Raw genomic sequence first — 16,833 nt, forward strand, 5'->3', positions numbered from 1 at the left:
AAACATAAAGGGGAGTCGTTTTATTGAATAATAAAAGCCTGACAATCACTGTGATTGGCTGGCGGCCATGACTGCAGTGCAATTCTAAACAGCTTGTTTTTCAAAGGTCTTCTTAAATACCTCTATCTAAACCAAGACATAGCCTGGCCTGATCTGAAGTACCAAAACTCATTTTTAAAGTGAAGTTGCTCACATTGCAATATTTCCAATATCTCTAATAGTGAAAGAAAAAATATATACATTAGAATTAACTTCTCTTTAGTGCATTTGGATCTGGATATTTTGAAGAAATAGAAAATAGAAAATTTGGAAATTTTAACAAACTCAGGTTGAAATAGCAAAATTCATGAGACGTGGAAAAAAAGAGCCATGTTTGAAAGGATCTACTAAAAACAAAATGAAGCAAAATAAAACAAAAGAATGAAGATCAACATGGTCTTAGCACAAACCACAATGTTTGCTCTGCATTCTCCAGATGAAAATCCAATAACTCCAGCACAGAATTTAAGGCTTCCGAAGTTCTGGAATCCACTCCAATGCACCCATCTGTCCCTGTCAGCATCCCGAATCCACTCTGGAAAGTGTATAATAAGTGGGTCAAGCTGGCAGTTCACCGTGATAAACATTTAATGATTTTAATGGTTATTTTAAACAGCACTTGTTTAATTTGTGGATTAATACTTCATCAGTGAATTCTGCCCAGGATGTTGGAGAAGAATTTGTTGCTAGGCTCTCCATACTGAATGCATACTTTAATGTCAAAACTGTCCAGGTTAGCGTCTTTCCTACACACACATTTTATCTTAACCATCAACACTGGAAAGAGTGAGATAAAGATTAAAGCAAAAACGTGAGAGCCAATAAATTGTATTTATTTCCATCTTAAAACGAAGACGTGACAATTAATTTTGTGAAATTCAGAGTCAAAGCAACACGGAGAAATGGTTTTGATATGAATATTGCATGAAAGATGAAGAAAAATTAATGCCTTGCAGAACCCAGAAAGCTGATTCTGCAACAGGCAGCAGTAGAAGAATCCCAAAGCAGTCAGTGATTGGCTGATGGGATCTTTGTTCCAGCGACAAGCATCCCACAGCAGATGCTTGGTGAACTCCCTGTTTGGCCTCCACCTTCGGAAGCAATGCTCATTCGCCTGGCTCTAGCCTAAGCCTGGGTTGTCTTCTGGTGAGCGGTTCATGTCTCCCCCTCTCGACCATCCGCCAGGTGCCTGCTGCCGGGCAAGCACTCACACAAAGGACTCACTTGTTTCTCTCTCTCCTCTCGGTGGACTTGCAGCCTGAGAAAACAACTTGCAGGAGTCAGTAAGGACCCTGCCTGGAGCAAGAACCGGCAGAGCCTTCCAGACAGGTCGAAGCTGGTGTTCACGCAGACCAAACAAACAATGCCAAGCCCAGGAAAGAATAAATTATACACGTCCACGCCCCCGCCCAGCACTGTGCAACAAGCTAAAGAAAATCTAGAACGGGATTTCTCCAAATAAAAGATTTTGTTTTCTCTTACAAATGGGAAATGCCTCAAGACAGCCAAAGGAATTGACGTTGGCTTTGCAGTGGCAACGCCCCCCATATCGCCTAGCACGAACCCAGGTTCCTTGTGAACCACAAGGTGGGAAACAGACCTAGTGGGAGGAAGTGACATAGGCAAAGCAGTTTAAAAGAAATAGGAACTTCGAGATCAAATGAATAAAACGATCGAGTTTAAAACCGGGCTTGAAGAGTGAAACTTGGGGAGAGGAAAGGACAGGAGCTCTCCGCAGGAAACTACCTGGAGATGAAAGCCGGAAAATAAGGAAGTGGCAAGCGGCAACTTTGAGGTGGATAGCAAGTTGTGTACCCTGTGAGGCCTCTGCTGAATATCCCTAAACTGCCCTTCCTGGCGGAGCGCCCGCAGCAGCAGCACCAACGGCGGTACCAGCAGCAGCAGCGGCGGCGGCAGCAGCTGCGCGCCTCCGGCCCGCCCCGCGCGGTCCCCGCTAGCCCGCGCCCTGCCCGTCTGCGTGTGCGTGTGCGTGCGCTCAGCCCAGCGTGAGCGGCACCTGCTAGTCCCGGCTCGCCCAGGAGGCCGCCTAGCCGGGCTCCCACCGCCGTGCCCGCCGGAGCGACTTAGAGGGCTTCGAAGGCTCCGTGGTCGCCCAGCAGCCGCGGTACCCCTGCCGCTTGCAAGTCCGCCTGGCTCCGAGTCACGTGTCAGTGCCCGAGGCAGAGACTGAGAAAAAAACGCGCTTCATTCCTTCTTCCACCGCCATACTGTATTTTCCTAAATCTCATTTTTATTCCAACATTTTACTCCCGCTCGGTGAGTACCTTCTCAGTGGCATTCTTGTCCTATTCTTCTTTTTTGTTCTTTTTTTGTTTTTGTTTTTTTTCTTCTTTTTTTCTTCCCACTTCTTTGATTATTGTTTGTATTTGGGAAAGCTGGCAAGCATGGTCTTAAGCCTTTTCCTGAATCAAGTTTTCCTAGCATGCGATGGTTCTCTAGACAAGGTGCTGTGTCTGGGAGTCCGCGGTAGCGGCGCCCGCTGGAAGCGGCTCTCAAGTCCAGCAAAATGTGCAACTGGTTTTATGGAAAAAGCGTTGTGAATTGTGGTGCCTATTTTTTCCCTTTGTAATGATAAGAAAGCATGTTTCTAACTCTTTTTTACATACTCTTTTTCCGATTACATTTTTGTAGGTGAGATTTTCCAGCAGTGTTCACAAGTTTGTCGTCTTGCAATTCGGTGCGCACCACTGAGCAAAGACATTAATTTTACATTTTTATGACCTTTTTGGAAGCCTGTGAAAAATATTTCGTTTTTTCCCCCTCCTGTTTTTGATATCAGTTGATAACATGAAACTTTTCTTGCAGCTAGTTCATGGGATTATTTTTAAACAGATGCTTTTTTCCTCCTTTACATTAACTATGACTTTTGCACATTTGACTTTTTTATTTTAAAAAACCGAGATAATTTTATGATAGATATTCTGATATCTATATCTATATTATCCCTTCTTCCTCCTCCTCCCCTCCCCGTAAATCGATTTTCAAATAATGGCAGTGGAAGGTTTTTCCTGGAAAAAAAAAATGAAGTGCGATTTGGTTTCCTTGTCAACGGAGGATGAAGTGAACAGCACAACAGCTCGCAGAGAGCAGGTACTTGGCCCCCTCGGTGGCGTTCCCCGGGTGTGTGATGGCAACGCTGGCCAAGAAGTCTGTGTGCGCGCGTGTGTGCGTGTGCGAGGGTGTGTGCGCGTGTACGCGCCGGTTCCGGGCTGTGTCCTAGCCCGCGATGGGGAAAGCTGCACCGGTAGCCAGAACCAAAGTGCTCTCTCGGCTGTGATTGTTTTGAAGGTGCGCGCAACATCCCCACCCCCAGCGGCGCCTAGTTTGTGGGGGATGCAAGGGCGACAGCGCCCCGGGAGGTCCGGCAAGTTGACCTGAGCCACCCGCAGCGCCGGAAGCAGAGGGCCCGGCAGGGCGCTGGCAGTGGGGCGACCAGGCGCGGGAGATGGAGAGGTGAAGGGGCGGGGACGGCGGTCGCCGGGAAGCTGGCTGCTGGCCAGGCGGCCGGAGCTAGAGATTTCTAGGATGGCAGAGGTCCCTGAGCGCCGCACTCTCGCTTCTGCGTCCCGCGTGAGCAGTGCGGTGGGTCCTTCCCAGCCGCCCCCGCTCCTTTCGGCGGGTTACCTTCTCCAGTTCTGTCTTCCTCGTGCTTTCCCGGAGGTGTGGAGTGTTGCGTTGATTTTAAGCCCTTTTTGATGTCTTCTGAGGAGAGGGAATGGTCACTTGTACCGGTGCCCACTTGGGTTTAATGAGAGGACTCCTACAAGGTACAAAATCACCCTTTCTTAATTTAAAATAGACAATGTTTCTCTCTTCTTAACCATCAGATCTTGGTTGTATAGATGTCCCCATCCCCCAGGTCTGAGGATGTGGCAAAAGGGTTATTGAAGGTAGCCCCTGTTATCAGTGCTGAAGTACTCAGTGTTGACAGCTTTCAAAGGTGTTTGCGTGTCCTGTTGCATGCATCCTGTAAATCCAGCAGTACTTTTCATTACTATTGCATTGTTTGGCAATAAAAAGCCTTTTCTCTACTTGTCCCACTAACAGAATCTGTCCCCAAATAAACACAGGAAAGATACAGACTGAATCTTCAAGCCCAGAGAGAAATTAGTAGTATTTAAATAGGTTAATTTTCAACCTTTTCATTTTCTTCCTTTTTTCCACTTTAATTGAGAAGTTCAATGTTAAATTTCTTGTGCGTTCTCTTTGGATTATGATTAAATAAACGTAAATGAAATTACTTCTTACCTCATCAAGCTTTTTCTGAGTTATCTTTAAAAAGGAAATAAATAAAAACAACACTTGAGAAAACAGAAGTACCTATAGCCAAAGGATAAATAACTTATTTTATCGGGTTTTCAAGGGAATGTTTCATTGAATCTCTATATATGAAGCTTGTGGACATGAAAAGTTTGGTGTTTTGTGTTTTATGCATTGCAGCGAAAGAATAAAGACTCCAAAAGAAATTTAAAATCTCTGTCTAGGAAGTTATTCATATTTGTGCCACATTGATATACACATGTTGTTTTTTATATTTATCTACTTATTTATTCATTTATTATTATGTACTCAGCTTTCCTTATGAAGTCCCATCACATCTTTGAATGAGGAAAAGATTACTGTCTGTAAACAACAGTGGGTAGTTCTAAAATTCGAACCTCATGTTATGACTCGAAACCTAAATATAGAATTTCTTCTTCCGTACAGTGAGGTCATTGCTTATATATGGCTTTTCATACGCTCATGCAGCAAACAAAATCTTTTTTAAAGTTATTTGTAATACCCAATGTTTTTTCAAAAATTATTTTAAATCATGTTATTTTATATATGTAGAAATGTTCATTTAAATATGTATGTAGATATTTCTTTTTGTATGTTATATGCATGATAAATTTTTGAATTCCTTCAAAAGCAAATCAAAGAACTAAGCGACAGAGCAAGGTAGAAAGGAACAAGCTGTGTGAGAAAATCTGGAGTCCCTTAACAGACTGGCTTTGCCCCAACTTCAGTTTGTTAGAGGACGACTAATTAGCAATTCTGCATTGTTTCTGAATCAAACTGAAACCTGAGACCAAAAAGTGTCATCTGATGAGAAGGGAGTTTCCGGTGGAATCTTCTGTATAAAATCATGGCATTTGTAGTCTTATGCTTTCATTTAGTTAATGTTACTTCTTTCATTACAACAAATATTTATTTTAAATTTCTCTCTGTGACTTTCAAATCATCCTAATCCCTGCTTCCCTTAACTAAGCCAAAATACTCTAATTTCTTAAATTGGCCACCTGAACTGGAGTTTGGGTCTTTAAAGCTGTGCTAGGTCATCTACTAGAGTTGGCACCGCCTCCTGGTTCCTATGGGAAAACACATGCTGTTTTTATTGACCAAGTTACTCAACAGAATTCTCATCAACTTAATCATTAGGATTTTTGTTGTTTGTTTGTTTTGTTTCGTTTTCTTACAGCTTAGTTTGGAATATTCTGTAAAAAAGAGAATGAATTTGCCAGTTAAAATGCCAGGAACTACCTGGTGCTGAACTACAAACTAACATCTAGTATTTTAATAAGTTGTGATGAAATTTTCACAAACATAAAACTATCTTTAAATTTCCTAGGCTGTTTCTCTACAATATAGACTGTGGGTACTCCCCAAAAAGGCTGGATATATGAATATATTTATAGTTTCTCTTAACTTTAAACATTGCAGAGAAGCAAAATCTTATATGGTGTTCTGTCTTGTATGTGTGGTTTGTCCAAACACATTTAAAATAAGCTTTCATCATTAAAATAATTATTCAATGACATTTCTGTTTATATTTGGTCAGGTTGGCCACTTTTGTTTGTTCGTTTGTTTGAGTTTGTGTCAATGGACCTACATCATAGTGGTGCTATAAGTCGGGACACAGTTTTTTTTTTTTTTTGTTTGTTTTTTTGTTTTTTCGAGACAAGGTTTCTCTGTGGTTTTGGAACCTGTCCTAGAACTAGCTCTTGTAGACCAGGCTGGTCTCGAACTCACAGAGATCCGCCTGCCTCTGCCTCCCAAGTGCTGGGATTAAAGGCGTGCGCCACCACCGCCCGGCTTCGGGACAGTTTTAAACACACTTTAGATACTCCATTAATATTCTTAACTACAAAAAGTTTGTCACTTTGTTCTAAAATGATGACTTAATTTGAAGGAAAGATTAGCTATTCAAATAGAATATTTAAATATGAAGTTTCATATTTTGAAATGAAAATAACAGTTTAAGGTAAATAGAAGAATAATTTGAATGATCAAAAATTAATTATTTTCTCAGTCAAAAGAAACATCATATTTGGATATATCCTTTTTTCCCCCCAGTATTCTCTTGTATTCTACAGACACTTTGCCTGCATGTGTTCATTGCATGAGAAACTGGTGTTTATGGAGGGCAGAAGGAGATGCTGGATCCCCTAGAACTGATTTTTTTTTTTTATTTATATAAATGGCCGTGTTGTTGCTGCAAATTGATCCTAGGTTCCCTGGAAGAGAAGTCATTGCTTTTAATGTCTGGGCCATCACTCTAGCCTCTGAATATAAGTTTCTTAAGTAAAACCATTAATGATTTAAATAAGTAAATAAAAATTATATGATGATCTTGTAGTTGAATGGTTTCTACCTGATTGGTGTGTGGTCATGTGCCTTGATTATTGTTATGGTCAGCCATTATGCAGTGCACTAAATTTTTGTTGGGGTTTTCTGTCCTGCCTAGTTTCTGTCCTTCCACCAGGTCCCAAAGCCCTTTAGCCCCAAAGAAATTACACAGAGGTCTATATTAATGATAAACTGATTGGCCCATTAGCTCAGGTTTCTTATTAGCACATAACTTACATTAACCCATTATTTTTGTCTATGTTAGCCACATGGCTCTGTACCCTTTTCAGTGGGGCAATCACATCTTTCTTCTTCTGTGATTAGGACAGGACTGGGGAGCACTGGGCTTCCTCCTTCCCAGAATTTTCCTGTTCTCATTGACCCACCTCTATTTCCTGTCTGGTTGTCCTGCCTATACTTCCTGCCTGGCTACTGGCCAATCAGCATTTATTTAAAATATAATTTACAGAATATAGACTATTGTCCCATACCACTTCCTTCTCATTTTTTTTTTAAACAAGAACATCCATAGTCCATTTTTTGGAAATGAGGGCATAGTTTTCACACTATTTTCTGCTGGTTGGGGGTGCTGATAATCTTAGGAGAACCTAAAAAAAATTTAGAATTATAATCAAGTCCTGAGTGGAATATCCTGTGAGTCTTGATCATCTCAGTCTTGAATCTGTTCTGGATGTAGAACTCAGACATCTGGGCCATCTGTTTGAACCAAAGATTTCTTAGGTGGTTTTCCTTGATCAAACTTGATTTTATTTTTAAACTCAGAATGAATCCACAAACTCTCATTTCCTGTGGAAGCAAAAGCAAAATCTCTTCTCCAAAGTAACATACCTTTTGACTTCAATTTTGAAGTTAGGGTATTTTTAAAATACTTACCTTGGATTAATTCAGCAGCATTTATAAATAAATAACGTTTAGCATTTGTTTCTCCTTTCTCAGCATTTAAACAATTTAAAGAGAGCATAATAACATACAGTATCCAGATTCTCTGTGTATTTTCCATCCTTATGTGGTTTTACTTTATATTTCTTTTATTTTTACTTTTATTTTTTGAGACAGGTTCTTTGTGTATCTTTAGTTGTCCTGGAACTCCCCCTGTAGACCAGGCTGTCTTTGAACTCACAGAGATCCACCTGCCTCTGCCCTCCCAAGTGCTGTGATTAAAAGTGTGTGACACTACACCTTGAACTCTCAGTGGTCTCTCTGCCTTTGCCTCCCAAGCTTTGGGATTAAAGGTCTGTACTACCACACCCAACTGCTCGCTTCATTTATTTTTATTTTAAGGACTTTAACTTTTAGTCTGAATATATTTTTAACACACTGTAAACCATTTAGAGGTTTCCTTCATCTCTGACTCTTTCTTTACTGTATCTTTCTCATTTTTTTTTTATCACATGAGTCTTTAGTTTGCTAAGCCTTATGGAGAAGATTAAAGCCGTGGCATTGATGGCTGAATCCAGCCCATTTCTTAGCTTTCTGAAATTTCAGGCTCACAGCAGAGATACCAGCAAAAGCCATGTTTATTGTCACAACTCTATGGCGTTTTAAGGTCCCTGCCAGCAAGCAAGCTGCAGCAGTGTGCTAACAAACAACATTCAAATGCTCTCTCTGTATCTGGACCTCCTGCCACCAAGAGTCAGAGTTTGCACTGGCAGAATAGCCCAGAAAGCAGGCATTTTAAAATGGCACAGCTTTTTCCCTGCTCTCGCTGAAAACCAAAAAGCATGTGGTCAGCTTTTATCAACACCATTTAAGTGTTTCGTGGCAGGACCTCCGCTTCTACTTTTTGTTTGGTTGTACTGCCTATGCTTCCTACCTGTCTACTGGCCAATCAGTGTTTATTTAAAACATAATTTACAGAATATAGACAATTGTCCTGCACCACCAAATCAAATGAGACTTCAAGCACTCAAAAATCCTTGTATAGAAGAAGAATACAGGTAAAGTGGATATTCGGAATTATTTGCACAGTAATGAGAAATTGTAGAATAAGAATGAATTGTATCTTAATTTTTTACAAGAGTGGTTAGTTGTGACTTCTGTTGCACTACTATCAAAAAAACATATGTTGTCCTCTGACAAGATGAAGGAGTGATTATTCTTTAGTTCCTAGTGTTTATGGAATCTAGAAAGGAACAAGTTGAGTTTATAAAGTGTCTTCACTGATTGCCAGTAACTGTTATTCACCTCTTACTGTTTGTATTTCTTTCAGTTACCTGTAAAAATGTTTTTAAATTTTTATAGTTTATCATGACTCTTTGACTTAATATACTTTTTAATAATTGAAATCAGTAATATAAGCTTTCCAAGTAGTGCCATTCACAATAGTTTGTTTCGTTGTATCACAATCACAAGAAAAAAAGTCACTGAACAGAACCTTAGGAGCAGTGATGCTGCACTGAATCAATACGAAGTTACAGACTTAGGTGGTATCTGCATACCTCAGCCACAGACGTCCATAGATAATATAATAGTTTTGCATAAGACATAGATTTAATTCAGTAACTGTCAACATTTGTTAAATTCACAATGGTGGTGAATTTTCTGTTGTCCTTTTGTTAGACTTATGCTAGGCACTAAACATATTTAAAAAAAATTACTGTGTTTTGTAGTTATTTTGGACCCTTAAAACTCGTTTTTTGCTCTGGATTATTTTTATGTTTTTCTGATACAGATTCAGGGTAATTTACTTTTGTTCTCTGATACTAGCACAGAGATGAAAGTGGGAGAAATTTGTCTAGGATGAATGTCCTCTGGCATGTCCTTGGAGACTCCTCACCTGAATTCAACACTGCAAGACTTATTTCTCCTTCCATGTATAAATCTAAGTGAAAGGAGAATTATGAAGGACATCAAAGCACTGTCTGCATTTCCTGAAAGGAGCAATGGAAAACCTCACCACACATACTTAGAATAGTGAAAAATTAAAGGACTCAAGTGTGGATATATTTTTGGTTAAATATAACTTAACTTATAAGTTAATATTATTTTTGTTTAGAATAAAATAGTTGATTTTTCTCAACATTTCACAGTAGAAATTAATTGTGCTAAAGCATCCTGTATACATTTAGATAAAATGTTTATATACATTTTGATAACTATATACTAAATATTTATAGAAGCAACATATTCTTGACTAGTCTGGATATTTTATTAGTCAGGAATAGAGAAAGCTTATTTGCTTTTTATTGAGTGTCAAGGACAAAGAACTGGAAGAGTAATAATATTTATTTTAAAAAGCTTTTATTAGCATAATAATGATTCATATGATTCATTATGACATTTTCTCACATATACACAATGTATTGTATTCAACCCAGTCACCTTCTCTTGTCCCTCTCATCCTCCTCCTGTTAACATCCCTCCCCCCTCATTCTGTCTCTATACATGTATTGGGGGTAGTGGGTGGAGGTGTTCGTCCCAATGAATTTCTTCAGGTTGTTAATAGAAACACAATGATAGCATATTTACGAGAGTGTAGGCACCTTACCAATGACTTACCAGTAGAAAATTGTTTTCCATCCCCATTTAGTCATATATAAATCTCCCTGGAAGAGCTGTTCCATGAGAAGCAATTCCAAGACAGAGGGTAGAGAGTTCCAATAGGGCATGTAATCACAGCTGCTGAGATCAAGTCTACAGCAATATTATAGCTGGAAATCAGTATTCTATGCAGATCTTCCTTCTCTTAGCTCTTACTTCTTACTGCTGCTTCTGTGATGTTCCTACCCTTGGAAGGGTTTGTGAGTATGTTATAGATGTGTCATTTATATATGGGCATTCAACAGTCATGTATTCTTTGTACTTTTACCAGATATGGGCCTCTGCAATCATTATTGGCCCCTGGGACATACAAAAAACAAAACAACAAAAACAAACAAACAAACAAACAAACAAAAAACACCACCACAACCACCAAAAAACTTCTCTGATAAATATGAGAACAGTGCTATCATGAACAAACCATATTCATAAGGCAGTCTGACAGGCATGTCATGTTTGTTGCAAGCAACAGAAGAAGCTTTCCTACCAGTGCCGGTGATCTCCCATGCTATGAGATATAAACATATAAACAGTATCCCATATAAATTCTCTGCAGATGTATAAACATTAGCTCCAGTCAGGACGTGATTGGTTATCCCCATAGACTTGCCACTCTAGGATTGGTGGGCTCATCTTGACTGATTGGTTCCTATTGTTGTGCACAGTGTTGTGAGATGACTAAAGACTGTTGAAGACAATTTACTCCAGCAACTGACAACACCTTCAGGAATGATGAAGGCCTCTAACTGGAGATAAAACTAGTTATTTTCCAGTATGACATACATTGTGTAAAATGAATGCCCTTCTGCTTCTTGTTTCCTACCAAGTAGGAAGTGCATCACTGTTTCATCTGTTGAAGAAAGCTAATTGTTAAAGATAAGAAAATTTTACATAGGTTAGGAGAGTCAAGTAATATGTAGGAAGTCTGAAAGTCATTGCCTGGCCCACCTTTTGCATACATGTATATTGTGTGTTTATAAGATTTTGTGGTGTTTTGCTCTTTCTAGTGTGAAATAACTTCTATGTGTTTACTCTTGATAAATTACAGGGTGTATAGTTTACTCAGTTTTTATTAATGAGTACCCTTCATCAGCAGGTACTTAAGATAGAAATAAAAATAAGTAGTATCACATGGAGAATTACTGAAGAATCTCCAAGAGACTATGTTAGCATACATTTATGTAGAATTCTTGGAGCACAGACCAGTGCAGGCAAATTGTTGAGGTACCTTAGTTGCTCATCTGAGCTTGTGATGAAATAGACTGTCCTTTATCTATAATTGTTTTATATAAGCCCCGTGGAAAGCATCCAGCATTTGTTTAATAAGCATGAATGCTTATTTCCTTCTAACTCTGATGGCATGTAGGATAAAGTAACAAAACTATCTCTTTCATCGTGCTACAAGACTATAAATATAGGTGTTGTCTCTGTCTGCCAACATCTCACAATCAGCTTCATCTCCATCTCTGATTTTCACTGTTACACCCATTTAAATGTGACACTTTTTTGAGTTCATTTTATCTGTTAATATTGTAAAACACATATGACTGCAGAAGTTATTTTAAGATGCTGTGTTTAATTGCTGCTTCAGATGTGTGAAAACTTTCTATTATGAAATAGTTTCCTTGGTGCTTTAGCAAATGAATATTACCAAGAACGAGGAACATAAAGCAGATTGAGGACAGACTGAATGAACAAGAAGGAAGGGAATTTGGAGATCGTTCAATACAAATGTCCATGTTCACAAAATAAGTAGTTTAAAAGTCAAAGTGAAGCAAGGATTGTACATTTCCACATTACATTGGAATCTGGATATCATAGACGTTTGAGTTAGGAAACAACAGCTAAGACGGTATATATAGAAAGGAGATCCTTGTATACTTGAGTAAAAAAGAGTGGTTATAGTGTCTTGCACCTCACCGTAGTTTGAAGTCCTAGCATTAACTTATGAAGAAATAAGCAATATGCAAATGAAAGAAAGTTAAAAGCTGCAAGGACATGTTACAACTGTCTGTAAAAACATTTAGGAGATAAGACATGCAGGACATTTATTAATAAATGTTTCTTTTGCTTATGTCTGTATAGTCATCCATAATGCAGAAATAAAATAATCACTGGGTGTGGAATTGTAATTAGTCACTTATTAAAGAAGTAATTGATCAGAAACAGTAAGTATAATATTGCACACTACAATTAGGTACACTCTTAATACAAAAAAATTAGATCAAAATAAAGAACTGGCATATTTTCTGGTACATTTTTTACTTGGGTTCACATGTTACTTTTTAAAAGTTTAAATCTAGGTTCCAGAGGAAATGGGTAGTATTAGATGTACTGCTGCTGAGTCCCCTCCTCTGTCAATGTATAGAGTGACAGTCCGGACCAGACTGAGAGCTGACACTTAGGAATCTTCTTCCTCACTGTTTGGTGGTGTTGTTGTTTGTTTTTTAACCTAATCCAGATCTAGGAGAGGACTGGGGATCAAAGGGGTGAATGGCTACGAAGTTACTTAGTGAGATCGGAACCCAGGGTGCGTTGATTCTAAAACGTGAATATGGATTCCTGTGATTTATCCAGAAGTGAGAAGAAAAAAGATGTTTTGGTTTGGGCATGAATTAGTGAGATTTCTCTGTCACAGTTTCAATGCTCACATAATTTATCAAGTCACCTTAACTTACTACATAGAGAAGACAGTTAAGAATGTACTTGCTTTCACTAGGACTGAGATAGCACTGGTTTGTAGAGGCTACTATAATCTTTCTATATGGTCACAGGATTTCTCTTTCACACACTATTTATTGGAAGAAGTTTTTTAATAATTAAGAATGTGTAATTTTAGAAATTCTTTTTTTATAAGTTGCAATGTAGCACAAAAAATTCTGTTCACCTTACAAACTAAGAACCTATTTGATAAGTAATTAAAGAGTTCATAAAGATGGTAACTAAGCATAGATGATAGTCTATAGTTCTTCAGATCATTAAAACGACATATTTTGAATATAGTGCCCTACGAAAGTGACTTTGTTTCTCTTATCTGTTTTCCTTAAACAAATTAACCACGTGTGTGTGTGTAGGTCAGTGGACAGCTTTGTAGAGTTAATTATTTTATTCAGCTCATCCAAGCATCAAATCCCAGCCACCAGGCTTTTCCAGCAAAGACTCTTTGCTGCTTAAGGCATTTCAAGGTTCGTGTTTCCTTTATGAGGAATTGTAGAGTTGTAATGTGAAACTCTACAGAAATGAGTAGGATGAACATGAGGGCTGAAGAAGAGGACAACATTGAATTTCTGAGTTATTTATTTGAGAATAAAATTGTGAGGCAAAAGGCAGTAAGGGAGGAAAATAAGAAGGCCAGAATAAAGAGGTATTTATGGTTCTGTGCTTTATTACCCACTCATTTTAGGCTTTAATACATAGTATGTTGTTTAAAAAAAGAAATTTTTGTAGCATATTTAGAATACTCAAAATGTAAGCATCTGAATCCAAACTTTAAGATGTCTTAAGATAAAACCAAAAAAAATAATTTTTTGAGCTTTTTAATATGTTTAACAACATAAATGTGCCGGTTATTAAAATTGTATTAATAAAGGCTGATGTGGATATCAATTCTGTTTTATTCCACCTTAGAATCCTGTCTATCATCTTTGTGACCCTTTTTATTTAGAGTTGCTTGCTCTTTCTTACATACTGCGGTTCTAACCCCTGACACTGGTGCAATTCTTGGATGACAGAAAAGAAGAAAAAGCGTGGGTAGGGAAGCAGAAGTGAGCACATCATGGCAAGTATTCTGGAGTCCAACACTACGGAGAAGGACTGTAGTGGGAGAAACAGCAGCCTCCTATGTCTGAAATTTCCTCGATACTCTAAACAATAAGTGAAACAGATTAATATAATCTTTATATTCCAACTTACCCAATTAAGTCAATGCATTAAAAGTGACTTCAACATATTATCATTACAAAATCACGTCAAACATGTGCTGTGCTTTCTCTCCTTTCTTTGAAATCTGGTTTTATTTATACTTGAAGTGCAGGGATGCACACAGTTTATATGTGCTCACCTCTGTGGGTTCTCTCAAAGTGCAGGGCTCAAGGCTCAGGAAAATTTCAGGACTGTGTCATGATTTTAAACTCTTCTAGACAAATCTTTTTCTTTTTCAGAGAATAGCCAAGATAGATTTTTAAAATACTCTCTGATTGTTTCAATTTCAACTTTCACTTTTTATTAAGAATACAAATTGAAATTCATTGAAACTCATTTTGTACTAAGGAGTAATAACAAAATACGGTCAGTTAAATATGAAATATCAAATTTATCTCGATAGTTATTTTTCTCTAGAAACAAGGCAATCACTTTACCAAATATGCGTTTTTCAAAGAGTTCATTCATAACTTGGTTCTACATGTAAAGAAATAATAGTGTTGCCAGGAATCTTCACAGAAGATTTTGTGATTTAGTGAGATGTCCCGAGTCCTGCATTCATTATGTCGTAAACAGAATGATATATTTAATAATGAATTTACATATAGAGTCAGTGCCCACGGAATACTTAGTTTAGGAATTATATGAAAGTGAAATAGTATAAACGTTGGTTCATCATCTGTTTTTGAAAACTATAAATGTAGAAATACAAGGAGCATCCATGCTCTGCTCCTCTTTTGCCACTTCAACTTCATTTACCTCATGTCTTCTAGTTCTGTATAACATGTTCTGGGTCTTGTTCAAATATGTTTTCAAGTTCTCTGTTTAGTGGCTTTTTTGCATAATATGATCCATCCTCCAATGTAAAGAAGTTAGGTACATAGCATTTGTGCAGCCTGTATTTCAAATATGATAATAGAAATACTAAGAGCGGGCTGGAAAGATGGCTCCAGGAGTAGGGTGTGTGCTCCACAAACATGAGGACTTGCACTTGGAATAACTCGGTGTTATTTCTAACTATACATCAAGGAATACTTATTTTTTTCAACAAGAAGTACATCAGCTCCCAAACTATATGTACTTACTTAGGTAATGATTTGCCTAAAACATATTATTTGTTTTAGTAAAATTCAGAATCTGTAAAATTCAGAACTTACGTCTAAATTTTAATTTTAATTTTCTTCTTACTGTCTCATTCATGATTGGTACAGCTAGTAAACACTGCAAAAATACTTGGTTTGTCTCTATCATAGGTGATAAAAGATGATAAATATCTACGCTGAGTTCACAAGTTCTCATATCTTAATTTTCATCATGAACATGGAATAGTTTGAAAAGCATAGTATATACCATAAATTTTATGTGTTATGTTTATGGCAAAAATTAAAACTATTAGTGCTTAACATACCAAAGTTTTCTTGTTAAGCAACTGTACTGGTGTCATCGGGCTTTGTGTAGTTGTAACAGTTATGAATAGTTAGAAAAGTGCACTATAAAATAGGAATATGCATACGAGAGAAGAGAAAGTACATAAAGGTGAGCTGAGACTGCCATCACATAGAACCTACACTTTAGGCTTTGTCTTACTTAGATATGGCTTACTTCGTAAGACAGCTTTCAAAATGGAAATTAATTTTACATAGAGCTTTTTTGGTTTATCGTGATTTAAGATGCATTCTATACATTTCCTTTAAGTGAAAATGTTCTGAGGATAATTAAGTTTGAAAAGCATTACTTTGGAAAAGTTTTTGTTGGAGTTTTAACTATTTGTAAACTTTTCCTGAATTAATTTTATTGATTTATTGAAATGCAGCTGTTTCAACACTCGTCACTTAAAACACAGGAGAATTTTCAATTTAGGTAAATTAAAGCTCAAGCAAAACAGGATTTATTTCGCTTTTCTCAGAAAAGCTGCAACTCTTTTAAAATTCTTATTTAAAATTGTACAATTATGTCAGATTTTAAAAAATAGGTTCAAAGAAAATATTCCTGGTATTTTGTTTTTGGGAAGATTTTGTAGTTTGTGACTATAATTGCAAAGCATGACAGTAGTTTGGTGATATGGACCAGTCGATGGCTTATGGGATTTGCCAGCTTAGCTTACTCACACTAATAATAATAGTGAGTGATAGAGTGAATACTTGTGAGTTATTATTTATGGCACTTACATTGGTGTAGATTCTTGTATATTGACACAAAGTTAAATTACATTGAATATTGTATGCATACATGCTTCTACCTCTCTTAAAACCATTTTTATATATTGATATATATTGATAAATATTTATAATATTGCAATGTACTTCTGATCAAGATACTTATACACTGTTTATATTTTGAGGTCATTGTCCTCATTTGTTGCACAATTGTTTATTGTATAATATTTTAATAAGGAGTCTTGGTCTTTAAGTTATAAAGGTATTAAGAATTATAGATCAATAGTCATCTATGTTCGTCATAGTTATAGTTAGAGTAATCAGGTTTTTTTAGATACATAGTAATTATTTTCTTTCTTTCTTTCTTTCTTTCTTTCTTTCTTTCTTTCTTTCTTTCTTTCTTTCTTTCTTTCTTTCTTTCTTTCTTTCTCTCTTTCTCTCTTTCTCTCTTTCTCTCTTTCTCTCTTTCTTTTTCTTTCTTTCTGACAAGGTCTCTGTGTAGTCTTGGCTGTTCTGAAACTCACTC

General features: G+C 37.3%; 1 protein-coding gene across 5 annotated transcripts in view; it reads left to right on the top strand.

Moving 5' to 3' along the window:
- Positions 1-2,116: 2,116 nt before the first annotated feature.
- The window catches only part of Ralyl (RALY RNA binding protein like), a 781,615-nt gene continuing 766,898 nt past the window's right edge, over positions 2,117-16,833 (top strand). For 2 of the 5 annotated variants that reach the window (XM_026786635.1, XM_026786637.1), the window contains exon 1: positions 3,359-3,827. In XM_026786635.1, the coding sequence (XP_026642436.1) occupies positions 3,776-3,827 (52 nt within the window). In that variant the 5' untranslated portion in view covers positions 3,359-3,775. The other 3 variants (XM_005361822.2, XM_005361821.2, XM_026786636.1) reach the window with 3 other exon arrangements.

This window comes from Microtus ochrogaster, linkage group LG5 (genome assembly GCF_000317375.1).
Source record: "Microtus ochrogaster isolate Prairie Vole_2 linkage group LG5, MicOch1.0, whole genome shotgun sequence".
In the NCBI taxonomy this organism is placed as follows: Eukaryota; Metazoa; Chordata; class Mammalia; order Rodentia; family Cricetidae; genus Microtus; species Microtus ochrogaster.